Source organism: Sturnira hondurensis, unplaced genomic scaffold, assembly GCF_014824575.4.
Source record: "Sturnira hondurensis isolate 20B ecotype Veracruz unplaced genomic scaffold, ASM1482457v3 Scaffold0008908, whole genome shotgun sequence".
In the NCBI taxonomy this organism is placed as follows: Eukaryota; Metazoa; Chordata; class Mammalia; order Chiroptera; family Phyllostomidae; genus Sturnira; species Sturnira hondurensis.
Window position 1 is genome coordinate 3633739 of NW_028081539.1, and position 15557 is coordinate 3649295.

At 39.1% G+C, this 15557-nt stretch overlaps 1 protein-coding gene across 2 annotated transcripts in view; it reads right to left on the reverse strand.

Annotated features, from left to right (window-relative positions):
• The window catches only part of BEND6 (BEN domain containing 6), a 57000-nt gene that overhangs the window by 24585 nt on the left and 16858 nt on the right, over window positions 1-15557 (reverse strand). For both annotated transcript variants that reach the window (XM_037056351.1, XM_037056350.1), the window contains exons 2-3: window positions 10395-10611; window positions 3010-3187 (exon numbers count right to left, since the gene is read on the reverse strand). In XM_037056351.1, the coding sequence (XP_036912246.1) occupies window positions 3010-3187; window positions 10395-10514 (298 nt within the window). In that variant the 5' untranslated portion in view covers window positions 10515-10611. The remainder of the gene's footprint in view (window positions 1-3009; window positions 3188-10394; window positions 10612-15557) is intronic.

The following is a 15557-nucleotide window of genomic DNA, read 5'->3' on the forward strand; positions in this document are numbered from 1 at the left end:
TCTACAGATGTAATCAAGTTAACATGAGGTCCTCAGAGTGGGTCCTAATCTGATAAAACCAGAGTCCTTATCAAAAGGGGTACGTGAGGCTGCGGAGAGACAAGCGCACAGGGACAACCCCATGAGAAGACCTGCATTATGTCGCCTCAACTCACAGGAAGACCAGGAGCTGGGACAGAGGCCCGAATAGATCCTTCTGCAGTGCCCTTTGAGGAAGCATAGCCCAGCTGGCATCTTGATTTCAAACTCTGTCCTCCAAAACTAAGGGAAAAATAAGGAAATTTCTATTGTTTAAGCTCAGAAGTTCTATTGTTTAAGCCCAGTGTGTAGCACTTTGTCACTGCAGCCATGGCAGACTAATACATGGCGATGCTTGGTGGTGATCATATGAAAAGAAATCACAATGGAATGGTAAGGACCCAACTGAAGTGGGACCCAGAGAGAGTAAAAGGGGAAAACGGAACACCATGTGTAGAATCAAGTCATTTAAGGAGTTTTCCTCTAAAGAGAAGGACAGAAATAGGGTGGAAGGCAGAGAATCAAGTGGCCTGAAAGAGGGGTTTTCTTTTTTATGGGAGAAATAATAGTACATCTGATGCCACTGAGGATTATTTATTACAGAAGGAACTTGATTGTGCAGGAGAGAGCAGGGAGAAACTCTGGAGCCATATCCTTGATTAGCTGAAAAAGGATGGAAATGGACACAGAGATGGAGGTGCTGCCTTTGCTGGACAAGAGAGTGGGTCATTCGTGAGTGACAGGAGAGAGAGGGGAGCTGCAGGCCCAAGTGCAGAGAGATGCTAGTCTCTTCACATGCTCCCCCTTCTCACTGAAGCAGGGAGCAAAGTCGTCAAGTGAGAGTAATAATAAGGGAGGAGATGTGGGAAGTGGGCAACTGCAGAGAAAATGAAATGGCAATCCGGGAGCGTAGGAGAGTGGAGAAACTGGTCATCCTAAGTGATTCTTTTCACACCGTAGAAACTGATTTGCTACTCTTTGATTTGAATTTTCTCATCTATACTTATTACAAAAGTTGGCCTATAATTTTTTGGATGGTGTTTATATATCGAGTTCTGGTGTCAGTTACCGAGCACCTATCATGCACCGTACACTGGGGATTTCTTTCAATTATCTCATTTTAACTCTCATAAAAACCCTCTATTTTACAGATGAGGAAATGGAAGCTGGGTCTGAGGGGATGCAAAGTGACATGGCCAAAGTTGTGTAGCTGGTAAGCAGAACTAGGGTTCAAAGCAAGGTCTATAACTCCACAATCAATACTTTTCACCAGCAATTTATATTAACTTTAGGTTTATAAAGCTTTTTTATCTTAATCTAAGTTTTGGAACAAATTAACAGGTTATATGAATATGAGCAGTGTCTATTGTTTTTAAATTTTTTATTCATTTATTTTTAAAAGATGGGATGGGAGAGAGAAAGAGAGAGAGAAACACTGCCTCTTACATGCTCCCAACTGAGGATCTGGCCTGCAACATAGACATATACCCTGACCAGGATTCAAACCAGCGACTTTTCACTTCTCAAGCTGGTGCTCAATTCACTGAGCCACACTAGTCAAAGATATTGCTGCTGTTGTTTTTTTTTAATCACAAAATCCTCACCAGGGAAAGCCATCTGTTATACAAATGCAATGTTTCAAGTTGAAAAAGTAAAGAAGAGATAATGGCTTGTTATAAACATCATATAACCATTCATCTGTGGCTGTTTCTACTTAAAACTATGAAGGCTTCATTTAATAAATATTCTGAGGAAAGCAGGTGATCATTACTCTATTACTCTCACTCATCACCATGTTCTGTCTCACCATTTCGGCCTCTACGAATATCGTAGAACTGTCCTGTTTATTCCCAGTGCCATCGCCCTCGGCTAGGCTGCCATTGTGTTAGTCTGGATGACTGCGACACAGTGCAAGTTCCTCCCCACCTTCTTTCTTCTGTCACTTGTACTCATTCTGTACACAGTAGCCAGAGAGCTTTATTTCAGATTGTTCTGTCTATTTACTGTTTACAACGCATGCTGCCCACCGTAGGATATAATTGCCAACTATTCAGCTGTATAATATAGTGCACGGTGCTAAACTACAAATGGAAAATGTAATATTTGAAGAATAGACACTTAAACACAACAGAGAATCCTACTGAAAGGCATTGTGCCAAGTGGTTTCTAATTTGCTTATGCTGATCTTTCTCCTTAATAAATCTCCAACTACGGGGATTATTTTCCGGAACCACTCCTCCCAACTCCAAAGCTGCCATTTAATATATGGCCGCTTTAATTCTAATAGTTCTATAATGTAGCAATTGTCAACCAATTGCAAATGGTACCCTGGTATGCCACAAGAATTTTTAAAACATGCAATGACTGACTATTTAGTCAGGGACACTGGCCTCTTTCCCCTTAGACTGTCAAGTAAAAAAAATGACAACAGCCAACACAATAGTGGTTGGTGTGAATGAACCAAAATTATACCTATTCTTGTCAGATAGGCAAAATACATATTTTTTTAGTGTGCTTCAGAAGTTTAGTGATTAGTTTATGTGTGCCATGGGCTGAAAAAGGTTGAAAATCACTGCTGTAGTGCGTGAAAGCAGGCCCCATTTTCTAGTGTTTTCCTCAGCACAGGGGATTGAGACAAGCACATCATGAACGCCTTAACATACTTGTTTTGTTTTACTAAATCTTTTCTCTCCGGGGCCTATCAGTAAGTTGTGTATATATTAAATGCTCAATAAATGTCTGTTGAACAGTGTTAAATAAACACAATATATGGTATTTTGTAGGAATAATTAAAAACGTTCTACACAATAAACTAGCAGCTTCAATAAGTGCTTCCATATTAAATTATGTAATCACAGATTTTCTTAAACTGTGAATGTTTCCCCTCGGAGGTCTTGATTTTTTTCCACTCTTGACAGCTTATGTGCAGTATTTTCCACTCATAATGTACTTTCCCTTTCATGCAGAGATGCCAATTTTCTCAAAGTTTACCTTGAAGCGTGACCAAAGACTGCCGAAGTCGACTGTTTTCTTTCCGGATGTTCGTTAGTTTTTGTTTCAGGCTTTTTATTTTCGTGCACAATTCCTCCTTTGACAATTCTTCTAAAGGCTCTTCGTCCTCACTGGAGCTCTCTCCAGGCAGAAAGGCGTTTCCCGAAAATGGGTCTCTCTAAAATACAAGGCAGGTATGGTAAAGGAAGCTTCGGAGTGACGTCAGTGACTCATCCTACATCCTGCATGCCGGAGGGACCTACACTTTCCTGCTCTCCCAGGCACTTCCTGCCCACGAGAGGAGCTGGGCTTTCACTAATGAGCTGGCCCTGGCTTCGTCGTCCGCTGCCCGGGGAACTCAGAAGAAGGGAAGAACGTCAACCTTTTATGTGCATGGGTCATGAAGATAAGAAATCAGGATTCTGACTTTCTGCCTACCTTCTGTGAGAACTATAAAGTAGGAAAATAGTGTAACAGAGTAGAATCAACAAGATTCTACCATTCAGATCTTTGTAACTCATCCCCATTCTTCATTTCTCCCCTACTTCTCATTCACACCCTCTCTGTTGCCATGAAGACAAATTTGGGTTTACTGCATCAGAAAAAGGTAAGACAAGATTCACTTAGAAAAAAGCATCCGTGTTTGCATTTGAGTTTTAAAATAGTTCTGAAGGTCAATAGCAAGATAATAGACTGAGCACACATGCACTTGAGTTGTAAAACCCCACTGTGTTGAGACAGAAAAGAATTTTCTCCAATTATTACCAAATTGTCATCTATATCTATATCTATATCATCTATATATACAAACCTGAAAAAGTGGAGCATAGAGTGGAACTAATAAAGATCTAAACCTAGATACTTGGAGTACAAGTTTTTTTAAAAAAATATGCTTTACACTGGATTGAGCGCGGGCCTGCGAACCAAACGATCGAGGTTCGATTCCCAGTCAGGGCACATGCCTGGGTTGCTGGCCAGTTCCCAGCAGGGGATTCACAAGAAGCAACCGTACATTGATATTTCTCTCCTTCTCTCCTTTCCTTCCCCTCTAAAGATAAATATATAAAATCTTTAAAAAACATGCTTTATAGTAGAAGAGGTAAAGGCACGAATAAGGAAAGTTCCTGCTGCACAGGAAGGAAAGAGACATCCTGGTGCTGGGGGTGGAGTCTAGGGAATCAGGAACTGGAGTGTCAGGATATCAGATTCAATTGTCCTTGATCTTCCTGCCATTTGGGAAGAAGAAAGACATATTAGAGGGGTAGGGACATATCATACAAACATCCAGATAAATACGGGGTAATTCTAGAGCAGCGGGTTGGCTCCTTGCTTCTCAGTCCATTATAAACTCCCTAAAGAGGTTCCATGTTCAGCATAACATCAGGGCAACAGGGCACCTCTCTGGGCTGTCGACGAGAAATGGCCAAAATGGGTGTCTGGACAAGCAGACCTGAGACAGCATCCAGATTTCCCAGAGCTCATGCAGAACAGCTAGAGAATCCAAATGGTCCCAGTGTCCTGGGCAGGAAATAGGTAAGTGCGGGGGAAACTGGTAAAACAGAGATAGTTTCGTATGTACACGGAGAGGCCACCGGGTGCCAGAACCTTATAGAACATGGCAGCAGGTGCCAGGATGGTCAATTTTGGTAGCAGGTGCCAATAGAACCCTTAAAGAACCTAGGAGGCCTGCCTGTAACTCAGCAGTGACAGTACTGGACATCTAGGAACCAGGCAGGAAAGTTAGAACCTTGAAGGAAAACCAGCTCCCCCTGCCCAGAGGCTGGGGTATGTAGATTTCTGAAGACTTGCTTGGATCACTTCCCAGGAGAAAAAAGTAGAAAGTAGGGAAGGCACAATCTAGAATCCATAGTGGCTTAAATCCAAAGTGACTGAAATTATATTAATGGTTCAAAGGAACTTTTAAAAACCAGAACATTCTGTCATTCACTGTGAATGGACAAGGTTAAGCCTTTCTTTCTTTCCTTCCTTATCAAGCAGAGAAGGAGAATTGAAAGCCAGATGAGACCAATTTTAGGAAATACATTTACATTTTTGTATGATTTATAATATATGCATTTACCCTCACTCCTTAATTTATAAATATGTAAGTGTATGTATATGTATATGTATTCGTTATTACATATACTTGTGTAGGTGACATATATTATACAAGGTCTGTCTGGAAAAAGTCCAGCTATTGTTAATATAATGCAAATGGTATACACAACAACTATGTAACCTGGCAGCCAAGGAGAATGGACTGAAATGTATATACGTGAACAAAGACAACTTCCCTGTACTGGTAAGTGGGGCAATAGATGCCATTAAGTGAAAATATGTACTTTGTGGCTGTTGCATTTAAATGACTGAGCAAGTTGAACAATGGATCTGCGTCCAATTTTGCATTAAGCTTGAACATTCCTCCACAGAAACTGTTCTGATGATTCAGAAGGCCACAGCTATGGGCAACTGGGGATTGGCAGGTTCATCATGACAACATGCCTGCTCATGCAAATGTCTCGTGCAGAGGTTTTTGGTGAAACATCAAATCACCCAGGTGACTCAGGTCCCCTACAGCTCAGATTTGATACCTAGTGACTGCTGGCTTTTCCCAAAACTAAAGTCACCTTTGAAAGGGAAGAGGTTTCAGACAATCGATGAGATTCAAGAAAGTAAGACGGGATGGGAGTAAAAGACAGAGAACTGTACTTGAACACCAATTAAAATAAATTTTTAAAAAAGAAAGTAAGACAGGGCAGCTGATGGTGATTGGGAGAACTGAGCAAGGTCCCAAGGTACCTACTTTGAAGGGGACTGAGGTGTCATTATTCTATGTACAATGTTTCTTGTATCTTGTATCTTCTTTAATAAATCTATTTTTCATGTCACATGGCTAGATATCTTCTGGACAGACCTCACTGTATATATAAAATGGTAATGAAAATTACTATTATCATATGTGGGCAAGTAACTAATGTACTAGCTCTAGATATATAAATCCTAAAGAAAAAAATAATGGATATGATTAAACAGAAATGAAGAATTTTTTAAAACTCAACTATGTCTATTGAGACCATAGTTCTAGGGTGAGTACAGTAAGTCCTCACTTAACACTGTCAATAGGTTCTGCAACTTTAAGTGAAATGACATACAACAGAACCAATTTTATCACAAGCTAATTGATAAAAATGAGAGTTAAGTTCCTACAGCATCTCATCAATGTTATAATGAAACAATACTGAAAGAAATACCGTTATTCAAGGACCTGCTGTAATTAAAATAATTAGAATGTACAGTCTAGTTCTTGCCACTTTTAGCAAGTACCTACAGGAAAGAATTAAAACTCAGGCAAAAGCCTACCCACTGGTAAGCAACAATGTAAGACATAAAGTTAACAGGCAAATTATCAGACTGGGAGAATATACTTGTGAAATCTAAAACCACAAAGTATTTACTAATTTCTATTATAGATATTTGTGCAAAAGAGTAAGAATAGAACAGGAACCCACTAGACTAGACTAAGAAATCTAACACAAAATAAGAACCCAACAGAAAAATGGACAGGGAAGAGACTGCTAGCTGTCTCCAGATATTACTCTCGGATTCTCCTTTAGTAATAGGTGTTTAGCTGGGCCAGTAGCTGTCAGCTAAAGACTACATTTCTCAGACTCCCATGCAGCTCAGTGCAGCTCAGTGCAGCTACAGGACTCAGTTTCTGTGATAAAATATGAGCAATGTGTACCACTACCGCATCATGACCTTAAAAGGAATGAGCAGGTCTTCTCCTGCCTCAGTCTCCCTGTTCTCCTGTTGGTAGAGAGAAAGCCATGACTGTGGGAGCTGCAGCAGTCCCTTTAGCCCCAGAGAGTGAGGCTGTGTGTTGAGAAAGGCAGATCAATAAGATTAGAGGGATCCTCAGCCTTGTGGCGCTGCTGTACCAAACTTGGGCTGCTCTTGCTGTTAGGTGAAAAGGAATAAACTTCCATCTTATATACACCACCGTTGTATTTGGGTCTTTGGTACAGCCTTTGCAACCTATGTAATAACTAGTCCAGACCTGGATACCTAGAAGCAGGTTAGCCCAAACCTGAGAGAGGTCATCTCATGGGCAAAAACACGTAAGTGTGACATACTGGAAAACTGTTGACTCTTGTTAGACCTTGGTGACATATTCGGTAAAACTCTCACCTGGAACACCTTGGAAGGCTTACTGAGTCTGGAAAAAAGAATGTTTATGTGTATCAGCAACTTCTTGTCAGTGCTGGTCAGTTTGCAGAGATGAAAGGTTTTCTCCTTCCATCTGTATTTAGAGTGTAGCCTGCCGTCTAAATCAACCGAGAGTCGACCAGTGTTAAATCTTCAAGGCTTGGGAAAAGCCAATTACCTCTACATTTAAATAGCTCGAGGTCAGACGGTGACCTCAGGCTTTTTAAAGACCTTCCCTTTAAGTTCTCTGCTAGACCCTGAGATCATTTCCAAAGGGAAGCATCGCATTCAGTGTGTGACCTTCAAGCCTTTTGTTTCTCATGCTCTTTAGGCAACTGGCGTGAGTCGGAGAGGAAAGGGGCTGAGCACAGACACCATAGTAAAAGAGGAGAGTGTCTGGGCTTACTTTGGACCAAATAGGATCTGTGGCTGTAGTTACTTGTGATTGATCCAAAGTGGAATAAATAGTTTGGAAAGCTATTCTGTTTTTTTTTTTTTAAGATTTTATTTATTATTTGTTTTAGAGAAAGGGGAAGGGAGGGAGAAAAAAAGGAAGGGAAACATCAATGTGTGAGAGAGAAACATCCATCAGTTGCCTTTCATATGTGCCGTGTCCAGGACTGAACCCACCACCCAGGCATGGGCCCTGACCTGGAATTGAACCAGTGACGCTTTGCAGGACAACGCCCAACCAACTGAGCCACACTGGTCAGTGCTATTAAGTTTTTGCGAGAAACAAATTGCTGAAGAAATCACAATACTAGCCAGTAAGAGCATGTGACAATTTTACCCCTCAAGGAACCATGGGTCCCCCAAACCTGCACCAGCACATTGAGACAAGATATAATTTTTCCCATGAACTGCCAAAAATATGAAAGACGGCTATAAATGCAGAGTATTGGTAGAGAAGTACAAATATAGAACCCCTCATGTGCTGCTGCTGTCATTGTAGACCGGTGTGGACACTTTGGAAAGCAACATTATGGTATCTAGTCAAATGAACTACAAATAAACATATAATTTATGAGCCACAAATGACCCTCCTATATATTTAATCCAGAGAAATTCTCATACTGTCTCTTAAAGAAACGTATAGGAGGATATTTATTTTGTCAGTGTTCACAGAAGCAAACTGCCGAAGGCTACCTAAGTGTTCATCGTTGGGGGAAAGTATAAGTAAATATGGTGCTATGGTTAGACATAGCAGATCAGATATATGGTATTAGTATAGACAGAGGCTAGAAACAGTGCCAATTGAAAAACCAGGAAGAGATCGAGATGCATAAAAACAATATACTACTAAATGATGTACCAAATGATGCATCCGTATGCAAATGATGCATGCATTCACTGTACAAACGATAAGATTGTACAGTGAAACGTGATTTGCAAGAAAAAAAGATTGGGAACAAACCATATCTATCATAGGGGACTAATTAAATAAAGAATGGTAAGGATGGTACCTACACACAGTGGAATAATATGGAGCTGTAAAAAGAGAAAGTTCTTTATGTACTAGTGGAAGGATCTTCCAAATATATTAAGTAACAAAAGCAAAGAACAAAGCAGCAGGTCTGGTAAGTGACCTTTTGCGCAAAAGAGGGGATAAGAAAGTCTATTTTCATGTGTGCTTTATTTGAACAAGAAACATCAAAAGGATAAAACAAGAAAGCAGTAAAGGTGGTTACCTGGTGTAGGGAGACTGGGAAGGGAGGGAGACTTTTCCCTGTTTACCTTAAAATATATATGTTATAGAAATCTTTTAATTTTTGTATGATAGCCATTCTGACCAGTGTAAAGTGATATCGCATTGTGGTTTTAATTTGTATCTCTCTGATACCTAGCGATATTGAGCATCTTTTAATGTGTCTCTGGATCCTCTGTATGTCCTCCTTGGAGAAGTGTCTGTTCAAGTCCTTTTCCCACTTAAAAAATTTTTTTTGATTTTATTTATTTATTTTTAGAGAGGAAGGGAAGGAGAGAAGGAGAGAAATATCAATGTATGGTTGCTCCTTGTGAGTCCTCTGCTGGGAACTGGCCTGCAACCCAGGCATGTGCCCTGACTGGAAATTGAACCGTGATAGTGTGGTTCGAAGGCCCACACTCAATCCACTGAGCTACACCAGCCAGGGCTCTTTTAATTTTTTTTATTACTCAGAATGCTTTATTTTTAATTTAGCTCTCTGATTCTGTGCTTCTGCCTTCAATCAGAAAAAGCCACTTGATCCTGCCACATGTGTGGACACACTTCTCACACACGGGCCTACAAGAGGCACTGCTGTCTCATTCTAGACAATCTACCGAGAACTTTAGGTCTCAGGGCATACTCTTTCCTTCCAATTTGCCTGGGCACACTCCAGGGGTGCATTTTGGTGCTTCCCAGCCTTCTTGGTATAAAGGTAATAATTCTATTTTCCCAGACAGCCTAGTTTTGTTAGAGGTTGTATTACAGGATACAGCCTAATACAGTGTGTCAAATGCTGGAGCATTCTGAATGCCTCTAGACCCATCCATGAAAGACTAAAAATATTTTAATTCATGAGAATGTATAGTATATAATTTAAAAATTAAGCATACATGCACATAAAACACCATATGTGTTACAGAGACATACGCAAATATGTCTCTGTAGACAAACTAAAAGACAAACAAAAAGATACAGAATAAATACATTGATAGGTTGTTCAGGACCATAGGAGAATGGGAGTGAGACTTCAGCTCACAAAGGAATCAATGAATAAATAAAAGTAGGAAAGATACCCTGACCAAACCAGTGATGAAGATGGGCTATAAAATAGAGTAAAAAAAAAAGACAGAAAAATAAAAGAAAAAGAAAACAATAAATTTTAAAGAAGAGGTATTTCAATTTCTCTAGTGTATTTTAAAAGGAAAAAATATTTCTGATCTTTAATTTTACACAATATCAAGGAAAGTTTAAACAATGGCATAGTTGGCCATTCTTAAACGGAAGCAGGTAAAATGTCTTTTGAATATGTTTCTAATTCAACTTGTTCAACATTAAAAAGAGAACATGCAATTTTATTCCCTGGTTGAATAAAAAAATGAAAAGAAAGAATAAAGTAATAGAACAAAGGAGTGTACTAGTAAGTTATGAGAGGAATTATGGGATTGTTGTAGAGCTAGACAATAAAATTCTATCAAAGTAGCAGAACACTGACCTGTCCCTTGTCCATGTCACTGTTCGCATTCTCCGAATCCATGGTCTCTGTCCTTTTCCTCTTTCCTTTTCTAAGAGCCTGGGTATCGGTAACTTCATCTCTTTGCAAGATCGTCTGCATTTTATCAATTAGTTACCAAAAGTTTTCCGAAATTATAGGAGGGAATGCCCATGTAGATGCTGCTATTCCAGATGTAACCCGAAGGTTAATGTTCTTCCTTAAAAACAAAAACAAAGAGAATGATACATAATATACTTACAACTGTATGTTTCATAACAGCACTAGCCCCTCAAGTTAGTAACTACTAATACTAGATGTTTCTGGTCATTCTTTTTCCCACTGATCAATTTAGTACACATTTTCATTTGATTCAAATCTTTCAAATTCATTATCACCACAACATCATGTTTCCATGTGATATGAAGTGAGTTGTGACTAATAAAATCAAATATTTAAAATTTTTTTCATATTTACAAGTTTTTTCTTGGTAGTCAGTTATGAGGAGGCTAAAAAACAAAGTAGAGATGTTATACATTGATGCAAAAATATTACAGAGGAGTGACATTATAAATCTTTAGGAAAAAGACATTAATAATAGCAGATCTCATTAGGACCAAAATATTCCAAGGTAGATAATAAATTACTCAGGAGTTTGTTTGTTTTTCCCCCTGAAAACTTGAAAGTTTTGAGATGGAAAGTTTTCCTTTGCATAAAATTAAGAATTGCACCATAAACAATTGGGTGGAACTATCTTAAAGACAACACATTTCATAAAAAATTTAAGGGATAATCATTTTTCAAAACCTGATAAAGAAGGTGATAGCTCTTAGGTAGCATTAGGTTGAAATGACTAAATTTTACTTTTGCTACAGTTGATGTAGCACATTTGGTCTTAGCATCCTTATTATTTACATATATTGGTTTCTTTTCATGATAATATATTTAATTATAAATATAAAACATTACAGAAGGGACTGAACTTAAGGGGACCTCGAGAAATATGAGGACTGTTGAGCAGAAGGTAAGCTATGTTCCTTACCAAATTACACTATGTAACTATATTGGAAAATATGGTCTTTTCCCTATTTTAAGAGAAATTCATTATTTTCTACCCCCAGCATAAAACAATACTTAAGGTGGTTTTCCAGAATTGTTTATTATGACTCTGAAAAGTAACTTTAGGTTTTCAAATACATAAAAGCTCACATATAGGACTGATTCACAAATATCAGAGATCTTACCTAGTATCAAGCTTTTGTAGTAATTTCAGAGACAACCAAAAGGCGAGGTCTAGGATTCCCACGGGACCGTGCTGGCTTGTAGGTCCTTCCTTCTCACACCACAGAGGTACTGTGGTCTAGAGTAACAGGTGAGGTCTCTAAATGAGGTTTGGGGGTCACCTCACACCATGGGGAGTGTTTAAGTTGTGACACATCACCATTTTACACCTTAGAGTCTAGGAATTTATAAATCCACAGGTTCTAGGTAATTTTCTCCAAACAATCCTAAATCAGGAATAAATAATTAAGAGCATTCCATACATAAATGGAAATTCTGCTTTTAGTAAATATCATTAGTGTATTTACCGAAGACAAGGTCAACAAATATTTTCTGTAAAGGGTCAGATAGTAAATATTTTAGGGTTTGTGAGCCAAGAGGCAAAATTAAGGATATTAGGTAGGTACATAGCAAGAAAGAACAAATTTTCACACATTTTTTAATTTATAAAACTGAATATATACTAATAATAATTGAGTAAAATTTGTTTTGTAACACAAGTATACTAATGAGAAAAAATAACATCTTGCTTAATTGGGGTTCAAAGTGGTTTTCTACCATCAATATCAACAATATCTACCAACAATGAGCAACTGCAAACGCTCATCATTAATGCGGACCTGTAATGAGATTTTTCTGTATTTCTTCTTTGGAAATGTCTTGCACACTGATCGGTACTGCCATACACTTTGAATCCATGGGCTTATAATTTTCCTATTGAGATACAATTTGCATAACATAAAATTCACCATTTTAGCTATTTCAAGTATATGCCTAGTGGTTTTTCACTATATTCACAATACTGTACAACCATCACCAGGAAAGTCCATACCTCTCAATATGAGCCTATAATTTTTATTGAACATATCCATCCCACAGAACTCTATTAAATTCTTTTGATATTTTCTGGTTAGTGTGCCATTACATTACAAAACCTCCGATTAAAAGCTTAACGGAATCTCCTTGATTGCACAGCGAATGTGCGGCACACCTCCACAGTACAGCAGGTGCAGTCCCAGACCACCACAGCCTACTGGATACACAGTGAGTCACACAAAGTTTTTTGGTTTTCTGTTGCATATAATAGTTATGTTTATACTATACTGCAGTATATTAAGTGCACAATAGCATATGTCTAAATAACAGTGTACATATATTAAAGTTAATGTAATGCTAAAAAAAAAAGGCTAACCATCATCTGAACCTTCAGTGATTCATACTCTTTTTTTTGCTGGTCTTGCCCCAGTGCCCACGGCTGCTGACTGATCAGGGTGGTGGCTGCTGAAGGCTGGGATGGCTGTGGCAATTCCTTAAGACAAGACGCCAAGGACGTTTGCTGCACTGTCTGATTCTTCCTTTCACAAACAACTTCTCTGTAGCATATGATGCTGTTTGATAGCATTTTATCCACAATAGAACTTCTTTCAAAATCGGAGTCAGTCCTCTCAAACCCTGTTGCTGCTCTGTCAGCTAAGTTTACACAACTTTCTAAATCCTTTGTTTTTATTTTGGTACTCTTCACAGCACCTTCACCAGAAGTAGATTTCACTTTCTTCGCTAATCCACAAGAAGCAAGTCTTCATGGGGTAAAGTTTTGTTATGAGATTGTAGCAATTCGGTCCCATCTCCAGGCTCCACTTCTAATTCTAGCTCTCCCCACTGCACCACACCTGCAGTTACTTCCTCCACTGAAGTCTTGAACCCGTCAAAGTCATGTTGCTATTTTGACCTCTTTCTATGAATCATGAATGTTCTTAATGGCATCTAGAATGAGAAATCCTTCCCAGAAGGTTTTCAATGTACTTTGCCCAGATCCATCAGAGGAATCACTACCTGTGTCAGAGGAATCACTAGCCTTATGGGATGTATTTTTTAAAATAATAAGACTTGATGGGAGACTGGGCAAACAAAGGTGAAGTGAGTGAGAGGTACAGATTGGGAGTTACAGAACAGTCATGGGGATGCAAAGTACAGAATAGGGAATATAGTCAGTGATATTGCAATAAATACGCATGGGGTCAGGTGGAAGGGGAAATATGAGGGGAACACTTTGCAAGGTATAGGATTGTCTAACCACAATGCTGTACACCTGAAACTAATAAAATAATGTTGAATGTAAACTGTGATTTAAAAAAAAATCCTTGAAAGTCGAAATCACTCCTTCGCGTGTGGGCTGCAGAAGGGATGTTGTGCGAGCAGGCGTGGACACCACATCGGACTCTCTGTACCTCTCCATCAGAGCTCTCAGGTGGCCAGGTGCATCATCAATGAGCGGTGATACTTTGAAGGGAAGGGGATCTTTTTTTTTTCTTTTTTCTGAGCAGTAACTAGGTCTCAACAATGGGCTTAAAATATTCAGTAAAACAAGATATAAACAGATGTGCTGTCGTCCAGGCTTTGTTGTTCCACTGACGGAGCACCAGCAAGGTAGATTTAGCCTCATCCTTAAGTGCACGGAGGAATTGAGAACGGTGAATGAGCCTCGGCTTCAAGGCTCCGAGTCAACAGCTGAGTTAGGCCTTAATGAGAGTTAGGCAGTCCGATAAGTTTTGATGCGAGGCATTGACTTCTTTCTAGCTATGAGAGTCCTAGATGTCATCTTTTCCCAATATGAGGCTGTTTTATCTACACTGAAAATAGGTTCCATGTAGTCGCCTTCTTTGATCGTCTTAGCTAGATCATCTGGAGAACTTGCTGCAGCCTCTACATCAGCACTTGCTTCCCCTTGCACTTTTATGTTACGGAGACCGGCTTCTTTCCCGAACCTCAGGAACCAACCTCTGCTGGCTTCAAATTTTCTTTGGCAGCTTCCTCACCCCTCTCAGATTTCACAGAATTGAAGACAGGGGTTTGTTCCGAATTAGGCTTTGGCTTAAGGCCATGCTGGGGCTGGTTTGGATCTTCTAGGCAGACATTCAAACTTTCTCCATATCAGTGATGAAGTTGTTTAACTTTCCTATGACTTGTGTGTTCACTTGAGTAGCACTTTTAATTTCCTTCAAAAACTTCCCCTTTGCATTCACAACTTGGCTAATTGTTTGGTGCAAGAGACTTAGTTTTCAACATATGTTGGCTTTGGACATGTCTTCCTCACTAAACTTAAACATTTCTTACTATTTATTTATTTATTTATTTATAATTTTTTATTTTTACATTCTTCTTCTCCTCTTTTTAAAAAAAGATTTTATTTATTCATCTTTAGAGGGAAGGGAAGGAGAGAGGGAGAGAAACATCAATGTACAGTTGCCTCTTGTGCGTCCCCTACTGGGAACTGGCCTGCAACCCAGGCATGTGCCCTGACTGGGAATTGAACCGTGATCCTCTGGTTCACAGGCCTATGCTCAATCTACTGAGTCACACCAGCGAGGGCTATTTCTTACTTTTTATTTAAAGTGAGAAGTGTGCGACTCTTTCTACAATGGCCTCTTTACATGAACACTTAGAGGTCGTTGTATGGTTATTAACTGGCCTAATTTCAATATTGTGTCTCAGGGAACAGGCCCAAAGAGAGGAAAAGAAATAGGGAAACTGCTGGTTAGTGGAGCAGGAAGAACACACACAACTTTTATAAATTAAGTCCACAGTCTAACATAGGCATGGTTCATGGTGGCTCCAAACAATTATGATAATAGCATCAAATGATCACAAATCACAAAAATAAATTATAATAGTAGAAATTTGGAACATCGCGTGCAAGAATTACCAAAAAATGACACAGGAACAGGAAATTAGCAAATGCTGATGGAAAAATGATGCCAATAGACTTGGTTGATGCAGGGTTGCCACAGACATTCAATTTGCAAAAAAACATAATGTCTGTGAAGCACAGTAAAATGAAGTGCAATAAAACAAGGCATGCCTATATTTTGAAATATGGAAATTTCC